The 16,707-nt window shown below is 42.9% G+C and overlaps 1 protein-coding gene across 1 annotated transcript in view; it reads left to right on the top strand.

Annotated features, from left to right (window-relative positions):
- The first annotated feature begins 5,860 nt into the window (after positions 1-5,860).
- The window catches only part of LOC140995360 (homeobox protein Meis1-like), a 48,236-nt gene continuing 37,389 nt past the window's right edge, over positions 5,861-16,707 (top strand). The window contains exons 1-7 of the mRNA XM_073465337.1: positions 5,861-6,363; positions 9,734-9,978; positions 11,676-11,817; positions 12,630-12,680; positions 12,785-12,835; positions 13,092-13,238; positions 15,246-15,357. Of these exons, the coding sequence (XP_073321438.1) occupies positions 6,352-6,363; positions 9,734-9,978; positions 11,676-11,817; positions 12,630-12,680; positions 12,785-12,835; positions 13,092-13,238; positions 15,246-15,357 (760 nt within the window). The 5' untranslated portion in view covers positions 5,861-6,351. The remainder of the gene's footprint in view (positions 6,364-9,733; positions 9,979-11,675; positions 11,818-12,629; positions 12,681-12,784; positions 12,836-13,091; positions 13,239-15,245; positions 15,358-16,707) is intronic.

The following is a 16,707-nucleotide window of genomic DNA, read 5'->3' as shown; positions in this document are numbered from 1 at the left end:
TTGATACTTCACTCCAGTACTTCACTCTGATACTTCACTCCAGTACTTCACTCCAGTACTTCACTCTGATACTTCACTCCAGTACTTTACTTTGATACTTCACTCCAGTACTTCACTCTGATACTTCACTCCAGTACTTCACTCTGATACTTCACTCTGATACTTCACTCCAGTACTTCACTCTGATACTTCACTCCAGTACTTTACTTTGATACTTCACTCTGATACTTCACTCTGATACTTCACTCCAGTACTTCACTCCAGTACTTCACTCTGATACTTCACTCCAGTACTTTACTTTGATACTTCACTCCAGTACTTCACTCTGATACTTCACTCCAGTACTTCACTCCAGTACTTCACTCTGATACTTCACTCCAGTACTTTACTTTGATACTTCACTCCAGTACTTCACTCTGATACTTCACTCTGATACTTCACTCCAGTACTTCACTCCAGTACTTCACTCTGATACTTCACTCCAGTACTTTACTTTGATACTTTACTCCAGTACTTCACTCTGATACTTCACTCCAGTACTTCACTCCAGTACTTCACTCTGATACTTCACTCCAGTACTTTACTTTGATACTTCACTCCAGTACTTCACTCTGATACTTCACTCCAGTACTTCACTCTGATACTTCACTCCAGTACTTTACTTTGATACTTCACTCTGATACTTCACTCCAGTACTTCACTCCAGTACTTCACTCTGATACTTCACTCCAGTACTTTACTTTGATACTTCACTCCAGTACTTCACTCTGATACTTCACTCTGATACTTCACTCTGATACTTCACTCCAGTTCTTCACTCTGATACTTCACTCCAGTACTTCACTCCAGTACTTCACTCTGATGCTTCACTCCAGTACTTCACTCCAGTACTTCACTCTGACACTTTTCAAAATAAAAGCCTGGGTTTCCGGTCCCTTCAGTCTGTTATCAGCCGTCAGTCCAACATGTCTCTGCTCTTCAGTCACACTGTGTTTCAGTGACACCCAGTGGTCAGACAGCGTCACTGCAGCTGTGCGCTCACATCTGCTCCACAGCTGTGCTGAGCACAACATCCTGCAGTGTGTGTTGGGTGAAGAGGTGGTCGACGTGACTCTGACTGTGTTTTACTCACCAGATCTTATTAAACTGACTCTGTGTCTTCATCTGGTCTCACTCTGTTTGGACGGTCCAGTGCAGTTTTTAAGGTGGAATTTAGATTCAGATCAAGTTTAAGAAGATATCATGGACAGAAAATATCACTGAACATTAATTAATTAATAAAATGCAACTTAGATTTTTCCAATGCAGGTTTTTTTTAACGTCTTTCTTGTGTGTGTGGACTTTTCTCTGGGAAGTTGGGTCACATGTACAATAAATCCTGGCTCAGATTCATCTATTTATTTATTTTCAGGCTATATGAACATATCAAAGCTCCAGGAAGAGTTTTAAAGCCACTCCTTTAATCCATTTCTCCAGTGTCAGTCCAGGTCGCTTCATTTTTTAGTCAAGTTATGACGACAGACGCAGCTTCTGTCGCAAATTTGACTCTGAATATGAAACAAGTTTTGACTTTAATGATCCAGACAGGAAACTGCAGTGGAGTTTTTACTATTTACTTTTTTGGTTGGATACTTTTTTTTCCTACAATCTTGCCAACACCTTCTTTATTCATTGCAATGAAGTTAAAATTATATGCGATTATATAAAAATACCTTCATCTAAAAAAAATCTGTGTATTAGCTGATCAGGTAACAGATGAAGTGAAGTGAACTTTTACTGGATACAAATAAAGATAATTTCCTTATTTACTGGTGTTATAAAGACAACCGAATGAAGTTTGTAGTTTTATGCTCACTTTGATTTTCTACTCACATCCAGCTCGTTGTGAACCTTTTATTTTGAAGTTTGGTGCAGCATCCGTCAGAGGCGGGACATCTGTGTGTCCGCGTCTCATTGGATAATTGACAAACAGTCAGACATCTTGTGAGTATATAAAGCTTTTGATTCACCTGCTCAGCTTCACAGCCTGATGGAGACAGTGCAGCAGTTCATTGTCCTTCTGTGACGACATGTTGTTTTAGATCGTCTCGTCCTTTTTAACTTCTGTGACGACACACTGAGGACACACTGTGACGACACACTGTGACACACACCGTGACACACACTGTGACGACACACTGAGGACACACCGTGACACACACTGTGACACACTGAGGACACACTGTGACGACACTGTGACGACACTCTGTGACGACACACTGTGAGGACACACTGAGGACACACACTGTGACACACACCGTGACACACACTGTGACGACACACTGAGGACACACCGTGACACACACTGTGACACACTGAGGACACACTGTGACGACACTGTGACGACACTCTGTGACGACACACTGTGAGGACACACTGACACACACTGACACTCGACACTCTGTGACGACACTCTGTGACGACACACTGTGAGGACACACTGAGGACACACACTGTGACACACACTGTGACACACACCGTGACACACACTGTGACGACACACTGAGGACACACCGTGACACACACTGTGACACACTGAGGACACACTGTGACACACACTGTGACGACACACTGAGGACACACTGTGAGGACACACTGTGACACACACTGTGACGACACACTGTGAGGACACACTGTGACACACACTGTGACGACACTGTGACACACACTGTGACACACTGAGGACACACTGTGACACACACTGTGACGACACACTGAGGACACACTGTGACACACACTGTGACGACACCGTGACACACACTGTGACACACTGAGGACACACTGTGACACACACTGTGACGACACTGTGACGACACGCTGAGGACACACTGTGACACACACTGTGACGACACACTGAGGACACACTGAGGACACACTGTGACACACACTGTGACGACACACACTGAGGACACACTGAGGACACACTGTGACACACACTGTGACACACACTGAGGACACACACTGACACACACTCCTGCTGACGGTGACCGTGACGGCACAGAGCTGAACACCTGAGCAGGTGCGTCTTCTGTCTTCAGATAAAACACTCATCAGGATTCATTTCAGACACGTTGAGTTGTACCGAACGCTGCAGCCTGTAGATGGCGCTGACAGACCAGCGGCCTCACACTCACACTGCAGTGTCAGATTCACAGTTTCTGTTAATACTCAAACACAGTTCTGAAGTACTTTTCTTCTTATTTCCACGTTCTGCTACTTTACTCTTCCACTCTGCTGCATCTGTTGAGGCAGATATTGAACTTTTGTTCGTCTATAATCGATCTGTAACTTAAAAAAACCTTTAACAGTAGTTTCCTGTTGTTTTTTTAATTGTATACACAAAGTGATGGACATTATCTGTTAATTAACAAACCAACTGTTATTTAATTACATACACATGTCTGTAAAATGACAATAATTATCTGTAATTAAACATGTAGCTCGTCATATGAAGGTTTATGTTCATACCAACAATTTAACATTCGTCTCTGTAGTTTTAAGGTAAATGTTATTTGTTGTTTTTTATATTTCTGTGTTCTTTAACATTTAAAGTCTTTGATTCTTCAACACAAACCGATCAAACAGATGTTTCATCAGGATCTTCATCTCGTTACTGAAGGAAACATCTGTGGTTTGTTTGGACCTCCGGCTGGTCTGAACTCTTTACAGACACCAGGTGGAGCAGACGTCTCAGAGCTGGAGGTCCGAGCTGAAGGTCTGAGCTGAAGGTCTGAGCTGAAGGTCCGAGCTGAAGGTCTGAGCTGAAGGTCTGAGCTGAAGGTCCGAGCTGAAGGTCCGAACTGACGTCTCAGAGCTGAAGGTCCGAGCTGAAGGTCCGAACTGACGTCTCAGAGCTGGAGGTCCGAGCTGAAGGTCCGAGCTGAAGGTCCGAGCTGAAGGTCCGAACTGACGTCTCAGAGCTGAAGGTCCGAGCTGAAGGTCCGAACTGACGTCTCAGAGCTGGAGGTCCGAGCTGAAGGTCCGAGCTGAAGGTCCGAGCTGAAGGTCCGAACTGACGTCTCAGAGCTGAAGGTCCGAGCTGAAGGTCCGAGCTGAAGGTCCGAACTGACGTCTCAGAGCTGAAGGTCCGAGCTGAAGGTCCGAGCTGGAGGTCCGAGCTGAAGGTCCGAGCTGACGTCTCAGAGCTGAAGGTCCGAGCTGGAGGTCTGAGCTGAAGGTCCGAGCTGAAGGTCCGAGCTGGAGGTCTGAGCTGGAGGTCCGAGCTGAAGGTCCGAGCTGGAGGTCCGAGCTGAAAGTCTGAGCTGAAGGTCCGAGCTCAGGGTGAAGAACACGTTTTATTGCTTTGACTTGATTTCTTGAACAACACGCAGCATTATTTGATGAGTGTGATGATCCGTCCTGTCTGCTGTTAAAAAGTAACTGAAAGAAGACGCTCCTCATTTGCTTTCTGGCCTAAAACTGACTGCAGACTATGTATTCTATACTTTTCAGTGATAAAATGTAACTAAGTACATTTACTCAAGTACTGTACTGAAGTAACATTATGAGGTACTTGTGCTTTACTGGAGTATTTCCATGTTCTGCTACTTTACACCGCTACATCTGGAAGACAAATATTGAACTGTTGCTCTTCTATCATCATTCAGTTACTTTAGTTACTAGTTACCTGTGTTGTAGAAAGTAACTTGAAGTCAAGCCTGAGTAGAAGTAAAAAAACGTAAAGTAAAAGTCACCTGTATGAATAATACTGGATTGAAATATATTACTTTTACTCATTACTTCTTTTATACTCAAGTACATCTATTGCCAGAGGATTACATTTGAGGTTTTAGTGCATCAGAATATCAGATACTTTAAGACTTTCACTCAAGTAGCCTATTATTCACACAGGAGACTTTCACTAAATATCTCAACACCATATCTTTACTTTTACTCAAGTATGACCTCTAGTTACTTGTTACAACACAGGTAACTAGTAACTAAAGTTACTGAATGATTATAGAAGAGCAAAAAGTTCAATATTTGTCTTCAAAATGTAGCAGAGTGGACGTGTAAAGTAGAAATACTCAAGTAAAGTACTCCAGAACTGTATTTGAGTACAGTACATGAGTAAATGTATTTAGTTACATTCATCTCTGAGAGTATAAATAAAAGTCTGCAGTAAATTAAAGGCAACAAATCAAATGAATGTTGAATCAACTCATCTTTTGTAATAAACTCAACGCACACAAACAAGTTTTATCAGTTTCAAGTTGATTCAAGTCAAAGTTGAGTTTAATCTTCAGTCTGAACTGATGAACACGAGCTCTGATACTGAGGTCTTCTGACTTTAATGATGAGTTGGATGAATGTGATGTTCAGGCAGCTCATAGACACACGATCAGACTTCCCAGCATGCATTGTGTGAGAGGTGAAACTCTCCTGAGACCTTTGTTTTTATACTTTGAAGAAAAATGTCTGTTGTGGAAACTTTATCAAACGTTTCCACTTTTTCTCTGATCGTGAGGAGCAGCTGCAGCAGCTGAGTCCAGTGACGTGAGGAAATCATAAGGAAGATCTGAACAGTCGCTGATCTTAACTTCACTCAGGATGTGTTTTCAGCTTCAGTTAACTTAAAACAAACTATTCGTCCTAAATGAAGTCGACAGTTGAAGCATGATTTCTCTCCTCTCTTATTTTGAAATTGAAAATGGAAAGTACTCTTGTAAAGTACCAGTACTTTGAGCGTGTGCAGTACTTGAGTAGATACTTGTCCCTCTCAGGTCTTGTGGGTCTCTGCTCCTTTAAGTGAGAGAAGAAACTTCCCCCCTCTCCCCCCTCCTCCTCCCTCCCTCACCCCCGGACGGCCTGCTCTGCTCTGAGGGAGGAGGAAGCCGCTCCTCCGGAGCTGCGGTGGGGATTTGAACGCATCTCCGCGCAGACGACAGCGCCGCACGGCCGCTCAGAGCGCAGCGGGCGGGTCCGCGTCACTTCAGCGCCCCGGTTTGGATGTTCACTGATCGGATTCGGCCTGCGGACTGAGCCCTGGACTGGCTGCCTGTTTGGTTGGTTGTTGCCTGGAGCTGGAGGCCGGGAGCAGGACAGCGTCTGCCCGGGCTGCTGCCGCTGCTGCTGCCGCCGCTGGAGGAGCGTCGCCGTCGGTCGGTCCCGGTGGAGAGCGGAGCGCCGCGGAGCCTCGCGGGGACCTGCTGCCGCCGCTCTGCGTGTGTTTGTGCGGTTCTCTCCGCGGCTGGACCCGCTGGACACACGGTGCAACACGGGATTAACTGATTAACGCTCCGGTACCGGGGAGTTGGATGTGTGTTTTGCCCCGCAGCAGTCACCTGGAGTCCGGGCGGAGAGACGGGGCCGATGGCGCAACGGGTGCGTAAAAATCAACTTTTATTAGCGCGCGGAGACGCGAGGACGAGTCGGGCTGATGAAGTGCGGAGCAGTTTGTCTGCACGTTAAAACACAACTCAGAGGAAACGGAACAAACACTCTGAAGGATAAATTCAGCTTTTAAAAATAGATATTTAATTTATATTTCTATATTTTAACATTAACGTTGTTTCTTAAACAGATTTAATTTTATTTTACAGTTTGAGCTCGTAATGACACAAACTTTTGTCCCGTGCGTCAAAAATAATCCATCAAACTTTTACTGCAAAGATCAAAACTTATCTTTCCTGATTTATTTTTTTATTAAAAGTATTTTACTTCCACTTTGTTTTAATATGAACAGATTTATATATAAAAATCAAACTTTAGCTGTAGTGAATCTAAAGTGCAGCAGTGAAACTGTGACGAAGCTTCAGCCGCTTTAAATCCACTTTAAATCACTAAACAAAGAAAAAACAGCGAAATAAAAAATCATTAATCATTTAAATAATAAAAACTAAATAAAGACTTCAGATAAAATGAGTTTGTTCTGAACTTTAAAGGCCTTAAACTTTATTTCTCTTCTGTTGATTTATGACACAAACTTTGTTTTTGTTTTTTTTTCCTCCAACAACAAAATGTTTTTATGAACTTTTAACAAACTGGTTTTATTTCCAGGCTGATGCAGTGAAAGTGTTCACACGTTATAACGAGGCTGTAAACTCCGTAAACACGTCACCGGCACGTTCAGACAGTCTGAGGCCGCGCGACCGAAACTTTACATCCAGTTTATTAAATCTGAAGTGAGCGAGATTCAACGGCTCCGCGAGACAACACGGCTTTATCACAGGACTCGTGCGTAAATTAAAACATTTCTACATTTATTTATAATTCATTCTGTGTCCGAGGTCAAAGTTGAACCTGTCGCTTGATTGATCTCTGATCGGCGCCCGATGAGAGGCTGTTACACTTTAAAACTCTTTGTCATGTAAATATGTGACGTGTCATGTGAGCAAGAGTCGAGATTTAATTAGAAAAACAAAGAAACTGAATTATAAAGAGCGAAACGAAAATATATGAGTGAAGAATAAAATACATTCATGTGATTTAAATCAAGACACAGTTATTAATGTAGAGATGCTGTGTGGAAGATTAAAACTTTATTATTAAACACATCAGAGTTTTTACAGGAATTAAACTAAAATCACCTTTTTAATTTTCAGACAAATCAAAATGTTTTCTCTCGTCGTTTCTTCAGATCACAGATATTTTTTATGAAATTATTCTGAACTCAATTCTGTTTTTAAAATCTATTAAATAAAAACCTGTTGCACATAAAGACAAAACACAAATTAAAACACAACAAAAACCCTAAAAGATGAACTTTGTTTGCTTAAATTAAAACAAACTAATTAACTGTTAAAACATGTTTAAAGATGAAACAGTTAAACTTCACGTGTCCTGATGTAAATCACTCAGATAACAAACCCGCCTGTGTTTCAACTTTTACTCGTCAGACAAACATTTTAAAACGATTCTTCTTTTCTCTCTGAAGATAAAATCACTTTTGTGTCCGAGAACAAAACTTGTTTTCGCTGCAGAGTGAAGTCAGAGCTCATGAGGACACGAACAACAATATAAATATTAATCAAAGTGATTAATAAGATGAATAAAGATCAGTTTCAGTCTGAGACCTTTTGTTTTAACTTGTTTTTTACTGTTCACATTATTTTGTCCACGATGCAAACACAGAGAATGACTGAGTGAAAAACTTTGTTTTTAAAGTTACGACACAATTAGTTTCATTAAATTATTATTTGGATGATTTTTTATCTGTAAATGTAGTTTCTAGTTTTTCTATGACATCATTTAATTTTCACAGTCTGAAGTTTTAAAGGGTTAAAAAAACTCAAAGTTTTCCCAAAAGCTGTGAGGATCGATCCTGTGAGACGACATGAACAAGACATGAACAAGACGACAGGAACAGACGGCAGAAATCTTTATTCTGTCCTGATGTTATTTTATTCTCTTGTGTTTATTTTGTGGACAAACTTCCTAAAACGCAGATCCTTCTGCTGCTTCATGTGTCCGGGTTTTATTGTTTCTTAAAGAAGTCAGAAAACTGTTTTTTAATCGTACTTTTTATTGTTCACATAATAATCTGTGATAATCTGAAGTTTTATAAGAACATAAAAATAAGAGTTTTAAACACAAACTGTGTCTTTAAATGTGTAAAACATTATTTTCTAAAACGTCACAGTTTCAGTCACGTTAGAGAAAATCAACAAGTCGTTTTATTCTGTTGGATTTACTTTTATTATTTTGTGTTTGAGGTATTTTTTTCTCTACCAGATGTTATTTGAGTGTATTTGTAGATTAAAGGAGCACTACGTGTTTTTTTTGGAGGAAACTCAAACTCAGAACTTTAATATTTACAATATTAATGAGGTAATAATACAAACTTTATTGCATAAGTGAATAAACCAGCTGCTCTCAGATGAAAGTAAGGTCCCAGAACACTGTTTGAAGCTAGAAAGGTGGCAGGGTCCGCCACATATAAACACAGTAAAGCTTGTTTATTTAGTTTGTTTAGGCAGAAAATAATCAGCCGCTCTTCTGATGAACATTTCTCACGTTGTGCATCTTTTAATATACAAATAAAAAATCGACGTCGGTCTTTAAAGAAGTTTCTCTTTGTTACGAGAAACAAAAAGTTTGTGTTTCATTTTCTGAGTTTAGCGTCGACTTGTGTTTCAGTCTGTGTCTTTTCTTTCTCCTGTAGTTATTGTGACATCACCACTTTTAAATCAAACTGGAGTGTACGTAGAGTTCATGAACTGAAGCAGCTGGAGACTTGTTTTGAAACTTAAAATGGCTCCAAGCAGCTCGAACAGAAGCCCCGAGATCCCAAACTGATCTGAAAAGACGTTATTTACACCCTCGTGCAGACGCCTCAGACGGGCTGTGTGCTAACGCTGTTAGCTCAGCAGCTCCACTGAAGCTTCAGCTCACAGGACAGAGTGAATAACGTCTTGTATCTCGGGGCGTCTGCAGACTGTGATCACAGCAGACGAGCTGTTTGGAGACATTTCATGTTTTTTGTCTCCAGCTGCTTCAGTTGTTCAGCAGAACGCTGCAACTCTGTTTTACTGTGAAGCTCCAGAAATGTTGTGTGGACTTTATATCATCAGGAGGAGACGGTGGCTGAGGTTACTGTCCTGTTTGAACTGTTCCTTTAAACACCCTCGTCCTGCCTCTAAACCCTGAGCTCGGTCTGTTTTGGCGGCGCTCGTCGCTCAGGTCTCGAGGTGTTTGGCCTCCTGCAGCACAGCCCCAGAGGTCAAAGGTCACACAGCTCTTATCTCTGTTTCAGTATGAAGACCTGGCCCACTACGGGCTGGAGGGGGTGGGTGGGGTGTACGGAGACCCTCACCACCACCACCACCACCACCACCACCACGCCGCGGCCGCCCGCTCCCTGCAGGCCGTGCACCTGGCCGCCGCCGCCGCCGCCGGGCCGTACCCTCCACACCAGTACCCCCAGTCCACCCACACCAGCAGCAGCATGGCCGCCACAGCCGGGGACGCCGCCAAGAGGGACAAAGACGCCATTTATGGGTACGATGAGTTTACTGACACTGTTTAAAGAGAAAAACTGACGAGGACACACAGTTTCCTTCGTCTGTCTAAATAGTTCTGCTGTAATTTCATGTTTGTTTGGAATGGAGCTGCAAGCGGTGCCGATCCAGGCCGATCCAGGCCGGGCCGAGCCGAGCCGAGCCGAGCCGAGCCAGCGTTATCTGTACTTTACAAACAGACTCCAGAGGTTAAAGAAAGTATATTTAAAAGTAGAAATACCTCCATGTAAAAAATACTCCACTACAAGAAAGAGTTTCTTAGTTTGAGCAGCTAAATGTAATCAGAGTATAAAGAGTAAAAGTACTCGTTCTGCAGCTCAGTGACTCCTGTCAGGGTTTTTATTGTCTACTCATCATTAAATTGTATTATTATAAGAGTTATCTTAGATTAACACGATATTTTATACGCTCATACAATAACGTTATCTGTAAAGTAACTAACTACAGCTGTGGAATAAAAGTAATGGAGTAAAAAGTACAATATTTCCCTGTGAAGTGCAACAAGGGGCCCGTCTGCAGGGTTCATCCTGATATAAGCAACGAAAAGTAGATTTTATTTTGAACCAAAATACGAAAAACTAACAAAAAAAAACATTTTACTTTTTGCTTCTTCGGTGAAATGTGTTTGTTCTTCACTGCGAACTGCACATTAATCACACTGACACGAAATAAAGGAGAGGAGAAAGTCGGAGCTGACGAGCTTCAGACGCAGATGATAAAGTGACGTCAGGCTAACGACACCAGCTGAGAGGCGGCTAGTTCACCCAACCATGTAAACTCAGTCATCATCTCCTCCCTCCATGCAAACAGAAACAATAAATAAATAACCTCCATGGCTCCGTACAGCGCGACGCTCAGCTCAGCAGCTTCAGAGAGGATTTTAAAAGCGTCTCCTCAGATCCGTTGTGATCTCGGAGCTTCTGCACACTTTGCTGTGAAGCTCCAGAAATGTTTCGTGGACTCTGAAACTTCTGACTGTGTTTTCAGTTTTGGCTGAGCTTTTCTTTTAAATTGAAAAACAGTTAAAGTCATTTTCTACATTTCATTTCCACATAACCTGAGGTTAAGTCTGCGTCTTTACACGCGTCTTCACTTGTTTTTAATGACGCAGGAACGTTTGTTCAGAAGGCCTCCTGCTTTGTTTCAGCAGCACCTGCTTCTTGTTTCAGTATCGATCCTCGTTCAGCTTCCTGCTCTTCTTTCTAAACATCTGCTCCAGCAGGTTTTAATCGTCCGAGTCTGTCTTTAAGATTTTTCTTCCTCCGCCCACGATGCAGTTTGTTTTCTGCTGCTGTAAACAGTTTGGAGGTGAACCTCCTCCTGGAGAAATAGTCCCTGTGTGCACTGTGGATTATCAGAGTGTGAGAGGATGTTGACTTTTGAAATGTGTTTACGTCTCTCACCTCCAAACGTTCCAAATCCAAGTAGTGTTTTTGTAAATTGGTGAAATAATTGAATGAATTTAGTTTTGTTGTTGTATTAAAGTGATCTGTGGATGATTACTTGAACGTCTCTTATGGAAACTTTAGGAAAGTTTGAGGCAGCAGGAAACTTGTGTTACAGTTTTGCAGTCTGAGCTGATCCCTCCTCCTCCTCCTCCTCCTCCTCCTCCTCCTCCTCCTCCTCCTCCTCCTCCTCCTCCTCCTCCTCCTCCTCGTCTCTCTCTTCCTCCTGCAGACATCCTTTATTCCCGCTGCTCGCACTGATTTTTGAAAAATGTGAACTGGCGACCTGCACGCCGAGAGAGAGCGGCGTGGCCGGAGGAGACGTCTGCTCCTCGGACTCCTTCAACGAGGACATCGCCGTCTTCTCCAAACAGGTAGAGGAGCACATTTTTATCCACGGGTCAGAGTTAATGGAGAGCAGAGCTGCAGGATCGTGAAGTCCAGGGCCGGATTAAACCCTCTACAGGGCCTCTGGGCTGAAATGAGCTGAGGGCCCCTCACTTCCCCCCCCAGTTTCCCCACTTTCTGTGCATTGTGTGATTAGTAGTCTGCTGTGAAAGAAGTGTAGAGCGGTGTAGGGATGATGTATTGTCGTAGGTTAACCCTGAAGTTAGCATGGCTCTGGTTCCCTCTGTGGGATAACAGTGTAAATTAAATGTGTAGCAGTAAAAAGCTAATGTTAGGCTACAAACAGACCGCTAACTGCTTTTAACACACGGAAGAGATTTATAATTTAAACTGTGGGACATTTAATGATGGATTTTGTGTTGTAACCACATCTTATTTCACACATTTAACTGGAAACACATTCAACAAACTCTCAGATGTTGAGACGAGGGGACAGGACGTGCTAACATGCTAACATGCTAACAGATTTCCAGGTTTTAGGGCCACAGACGAGTGTTTTAAACTGGAGTTCGGACATTTTGCACCTTTTTGTTCAGCGAGCTAGTTTGAGCTGATAAAATCTGCTTCTGCTTCTGTCTGACATCAGGAACATGTTTTGTTTTATAGATTATGTAAAGATTTTTTTGCTCAGTTAAAACTTGTGTTTGGGGCCAAAATGACCACAAACCACACAGTGAACCAGGAGCCCTCTGGTCCGGCCCCTGGAGGGTCCGGGGCCCCCGGGGGCAGCTGGCTGTTGTTTTAATCATTATAATATTTATTCTGTGTTTCTGTTCAGATCCGATCAGAGAAGCCTTTATTTTCATCAAACCCAGAGCTGGATAATCTGGTGAGTTATTATTATTATTATCGTTCTGTTTTTATTAAACGCTGTAATGATTTTAATGCTTTTATTTTATTTTTCATGAATTAAATAAGTGTTTGTTTTTCCAGATGATCCAGGCGATACAAGTGCTGCGCTTCCACCTGCTGGAGCTGGAGAAGGTCAGACACAACCCGTCCGTCTCGTGACCTTTGACCTTTTTTTGTACCACCTGCTGATCAATATAAAGTCAGGAGATTAATGTTGAGAAGGAAAAACACTGTCACCCTGTAAATCTCTGTAATCATCCAGTTACATTCCTGTAATTTAATTTATTGGTCTTATATATTGAGTGAATTGTCATAATCTTATCGGCCATTTTGGTCGTCGTGAGCTACGTTTCATTCATAAAGTACCGACTCTGCATCTTATTTCCAGGTTCACGAGCTGTGCGATAACTTCTGTCATCGATACATCAGCTGTCTGAAGGGGAAGATGCCGATCGATCTGGTTATAGACGACAGAGACGGGAACAAGTCGGACAGCGAGGACTTCATCAGGTCGTCAGGGAACAACATGGACCAGGTGAGCTCGCCGTCACTGACGTTTGTTCTGCCGAGAGCTTTTTTTATTATTATTGTTGCATCACAGTTTGGACACGCGTCTTGTTTTCCTGTGAATAAGCGGAGTGTCTTCGGGTCGTACGGGTCGGCAGTGAATCACAACAGCAGTGAAGACACGCCGACACATTTCAGCCATTGAGGCCGTCATCAGGGCGAGAACAAAATGGCCGCCTTACATGTTTAGGTTAGCAGGCAGTCACGTGATCAGTATGAGACGGTGGGTAGTCACATGATTAGGCAGCTAAGATCAAAAGATTAAGCAACAGGAGGCAAGATGATAGAAAAACACAGCAGAAACACAGAAAAGCATCAATCAGTCGTCTCTTAAACGTATAAAATAACTTTTTCTGTCTCAGAAAAGTCTCGTTCCCCATTCAAACCTCGGTATGAGGTTTCTTTCAGTGTATTTATTTAAGTTTAGACTTTTTAATCCTCTTCACTTATGTAGTGATTATTGTGGCAGCAAAGGAGGAAGTCAGGTGAAGTAGTATAAAGATTTACCACAAACGACTCATCCTCATTTTAAAAATTGTGATTTGACGATTAAATGAGATCATTTCTGAACCAAACTTCGTCCATGTTGGTGTAAAAAATGGGCCTAATGAGTCTGAATAGTCCGAACTGGTGTTCAGCCTGAAGTCGGAGGCTTCGTGAGCAGCTTGTGGTCGCTGACATGTAAATGTGGTGAGAAAACGCTGAGTCGAGATTATGAGTCAAACGTTACGATTCCAGTTTTGTCTTCAGTCGAAGTCGCTCAGCTGGGTTTATTTAACTGAACTGAAGAGCTGAACTCGTAAAGAGAAGACAGATTATAGATGTGATGGTCCAGCTGCACACACACACACACACACACACACACACACACACACACACACAGGTATCTTTGTCCCTCTTCTCCTCTTGTCGTTCAGTGATAGTGGAGGTGAGAAGTCGGCTTGTGTGTGTTTTTTTGTCCCGAGCCAGCCGAGCAGGTTTTAAATCAGCCTCCCAGTGAAGCTCTCAGCAGCCACTTGTCGGGCCTTTAACCCTTTAATCACCTCGAAGTGTGAACTGGAGCAGCTTAGTGTCGGATGACCGGCAGCTCCAGCGCTCTGGTTTCATTTTCACCAGCCTCCTCCTGGTCAGATGATACACAGATAATCCTCCCGTCCGTCTTGTTTTTTTGTTTTTTTTGTTACTGAAGCGTCTCTGCATGATCACCTGTCAATCAAACGGTGTGGGTGGGACAGTGGCGCTCTTTTACTTTATTCAGGTTGACTTCTGTAGGTGGCGCTGTCGAGTGATTAAAGTAGGAAGGAGCAGATTAGTGTCATTAAATATCTACTTCCATCATTTTTAAACACGTTGGGGAATCTCGTCTTTTAGAAGTTGAAATTGTAGTTTGACTGCAAATGTTTCAACCGTCCTCCGTTTCTTGTTCTCCTCTGTTGTTTTAACAGTTTAATATCTGAGCGAGACAACAAATTATAAAACTACACGTGCTTCTTATAAGCGACACGTGTGACCTCCAGAGATCTTACATCTTGGATCACTGGTTTAATGTCCCGAAACTGTCTTTTTACATTTACAAGCTCTTTTTTAACAGCAACAGCTCGACTTCATCCTGCTAACAGCAGCCTCAGTGATCCAACAATAAACTACAAAAGAGAGAAATTCATCAGCTTCTCAAATCTGTCCAGAGTGAACCCTCTTCACAGACAAATCAATACAAGATCTCTGAAAAAGACAATAAACCAACATGTCCGACGCTGTCAGAGTTTCCTCTGGTACCAGTCAGCTGATCGTCTTCATCACACAGGAGAAGAGTCTGGTAGTGATGCTACAGGCTGATGCTAAGCTAGCTGCGGGCTAACGCTAAGCTAGCTGTGCTGTCTTTGCACAAACAGGCGAGGTGGAGAGAAAAACACTCCTGGGAGAATCTCAGGTCCAGATTTCATTTGACGCCACTGTTCTGATCCGTGTCCTGCAGATTTCGTGGAGCAGAGATCACGACGACGCAGCATCGATCCGATCGGCCGGGACGCCGGGACCGTCCAGCGGCGGACACACGTCTCACAGCGGAGACAACAGCAGCGAGCAAGGTGAGGCGACGGTCACACCCGACCGACGGGAGTCATGCAAACATTTACTCAAGTCCAATTCTGACGTCCTTTTTTTACTCCACTACATTTATCTGATAACTTTAATTACTAGTTACTTTACAGATTACCTGCTGCCTCAGAGCCAAATACAGTGTTTACATCCATGTTAAATACACAAGTAATCTAACTTTCACATGTACTTATAAGACGATACTTTTACTCAACTTTGACCTTCGGCTACTTTTTACAACACTGACAGCAGCTCAGAAATGTACTTGATAATAGTTTTTAATCAATAGTTACCTTCCAGCTAACTATGAGTGAGCGGTTACAACACTGCATCTTCAGTACATTTATATAACCTCACACACACACGTTCCCCAGTTCTTCTCAGTGTGTGTGTGTGCGTGTGTGTGTGTGTGTTTTCCGACATGTTGCACTTGATGTGAGTTTGAAAATAAAGGGAGACGGTCGAGAGAACGAGCGAGTGAGAGAGTGATGAAGGCTGACAGACGACGGAGCTGAAAGAAAGAGAGCCTTATGTCCCTGAACACACACACACACACACACACACACACACACACACACACACACAAACATGCATTAACAGGCTTCATGTACCTTCATATTTTCGACAGAAATATAAATACACACTTAAAACAAGACTTTCTCTCTGTTTCCATAAACTCTCACTGTAAACTGGTCTGTAGAAACTCAGTCACAGTCGCAGGTTTGTGTGTTTTTGCTTTGAATTTGCTTAAATCGTGTTGGAAACATCAACTCGTTCCTACACTGAAGAATAATCTCGCGGCGGCTGAGCGTACGTGAAAGCTCATGTATGGTTTTGTGAGTCTGGCGGCTCAACAGCACCCCCTACGTTTCACCCACGTGTGTGAGATTCTGCAGACATGTCCATCACATCAAGATCTAATAAAAAGCCTCTTGGTGCCAAACCCTAAACCCAACAGGAAGTCGGCCATTTTGAATTTTGTTTGAATTCCTTTGCATTTCATTTACATGGTGTGGTCGGCCCTTAAAGGTGCGACGTGTAAGAGTTAGCCACCTGTTGAACTCCGAACACTAACCACTGCTGACTGTATTGTTTGTGTCTGTAGCTACTGTTAGCTCAGTTAGCCATGCAGCTAGCTGGAGAGCTGGTGTCAAGCAGCAGGCTTCGAAGCCAAACAGTGAGATTACGACGTCACGTGATGCACAGCGACCCGAAAAGACTTTAGCGAAAGAAGCTGCAGTACAAAAAAGGGGGATACTTTATTTTTCAAGCATCACAACCCCCGGTGACATGACTCATTTGCCTCACGATTAAATTAATTTATCTCTATTTAAGTTAGC

This window comes from Pagrus major, chromosome 1 (assembly GCF_040436345.1).
Source record: "Pagrus major chromosome 1, Pma_NU_1.0".
Taxonomy (NCBI): Eukaryota; Metazoa; Chordata; class Actinopteri; order Spariformes; family Sparidae; genus Pagrus; species Pagrus major.
This window is presented reverse-complemented; position numbering and strand designations above follow the sequence as displayed.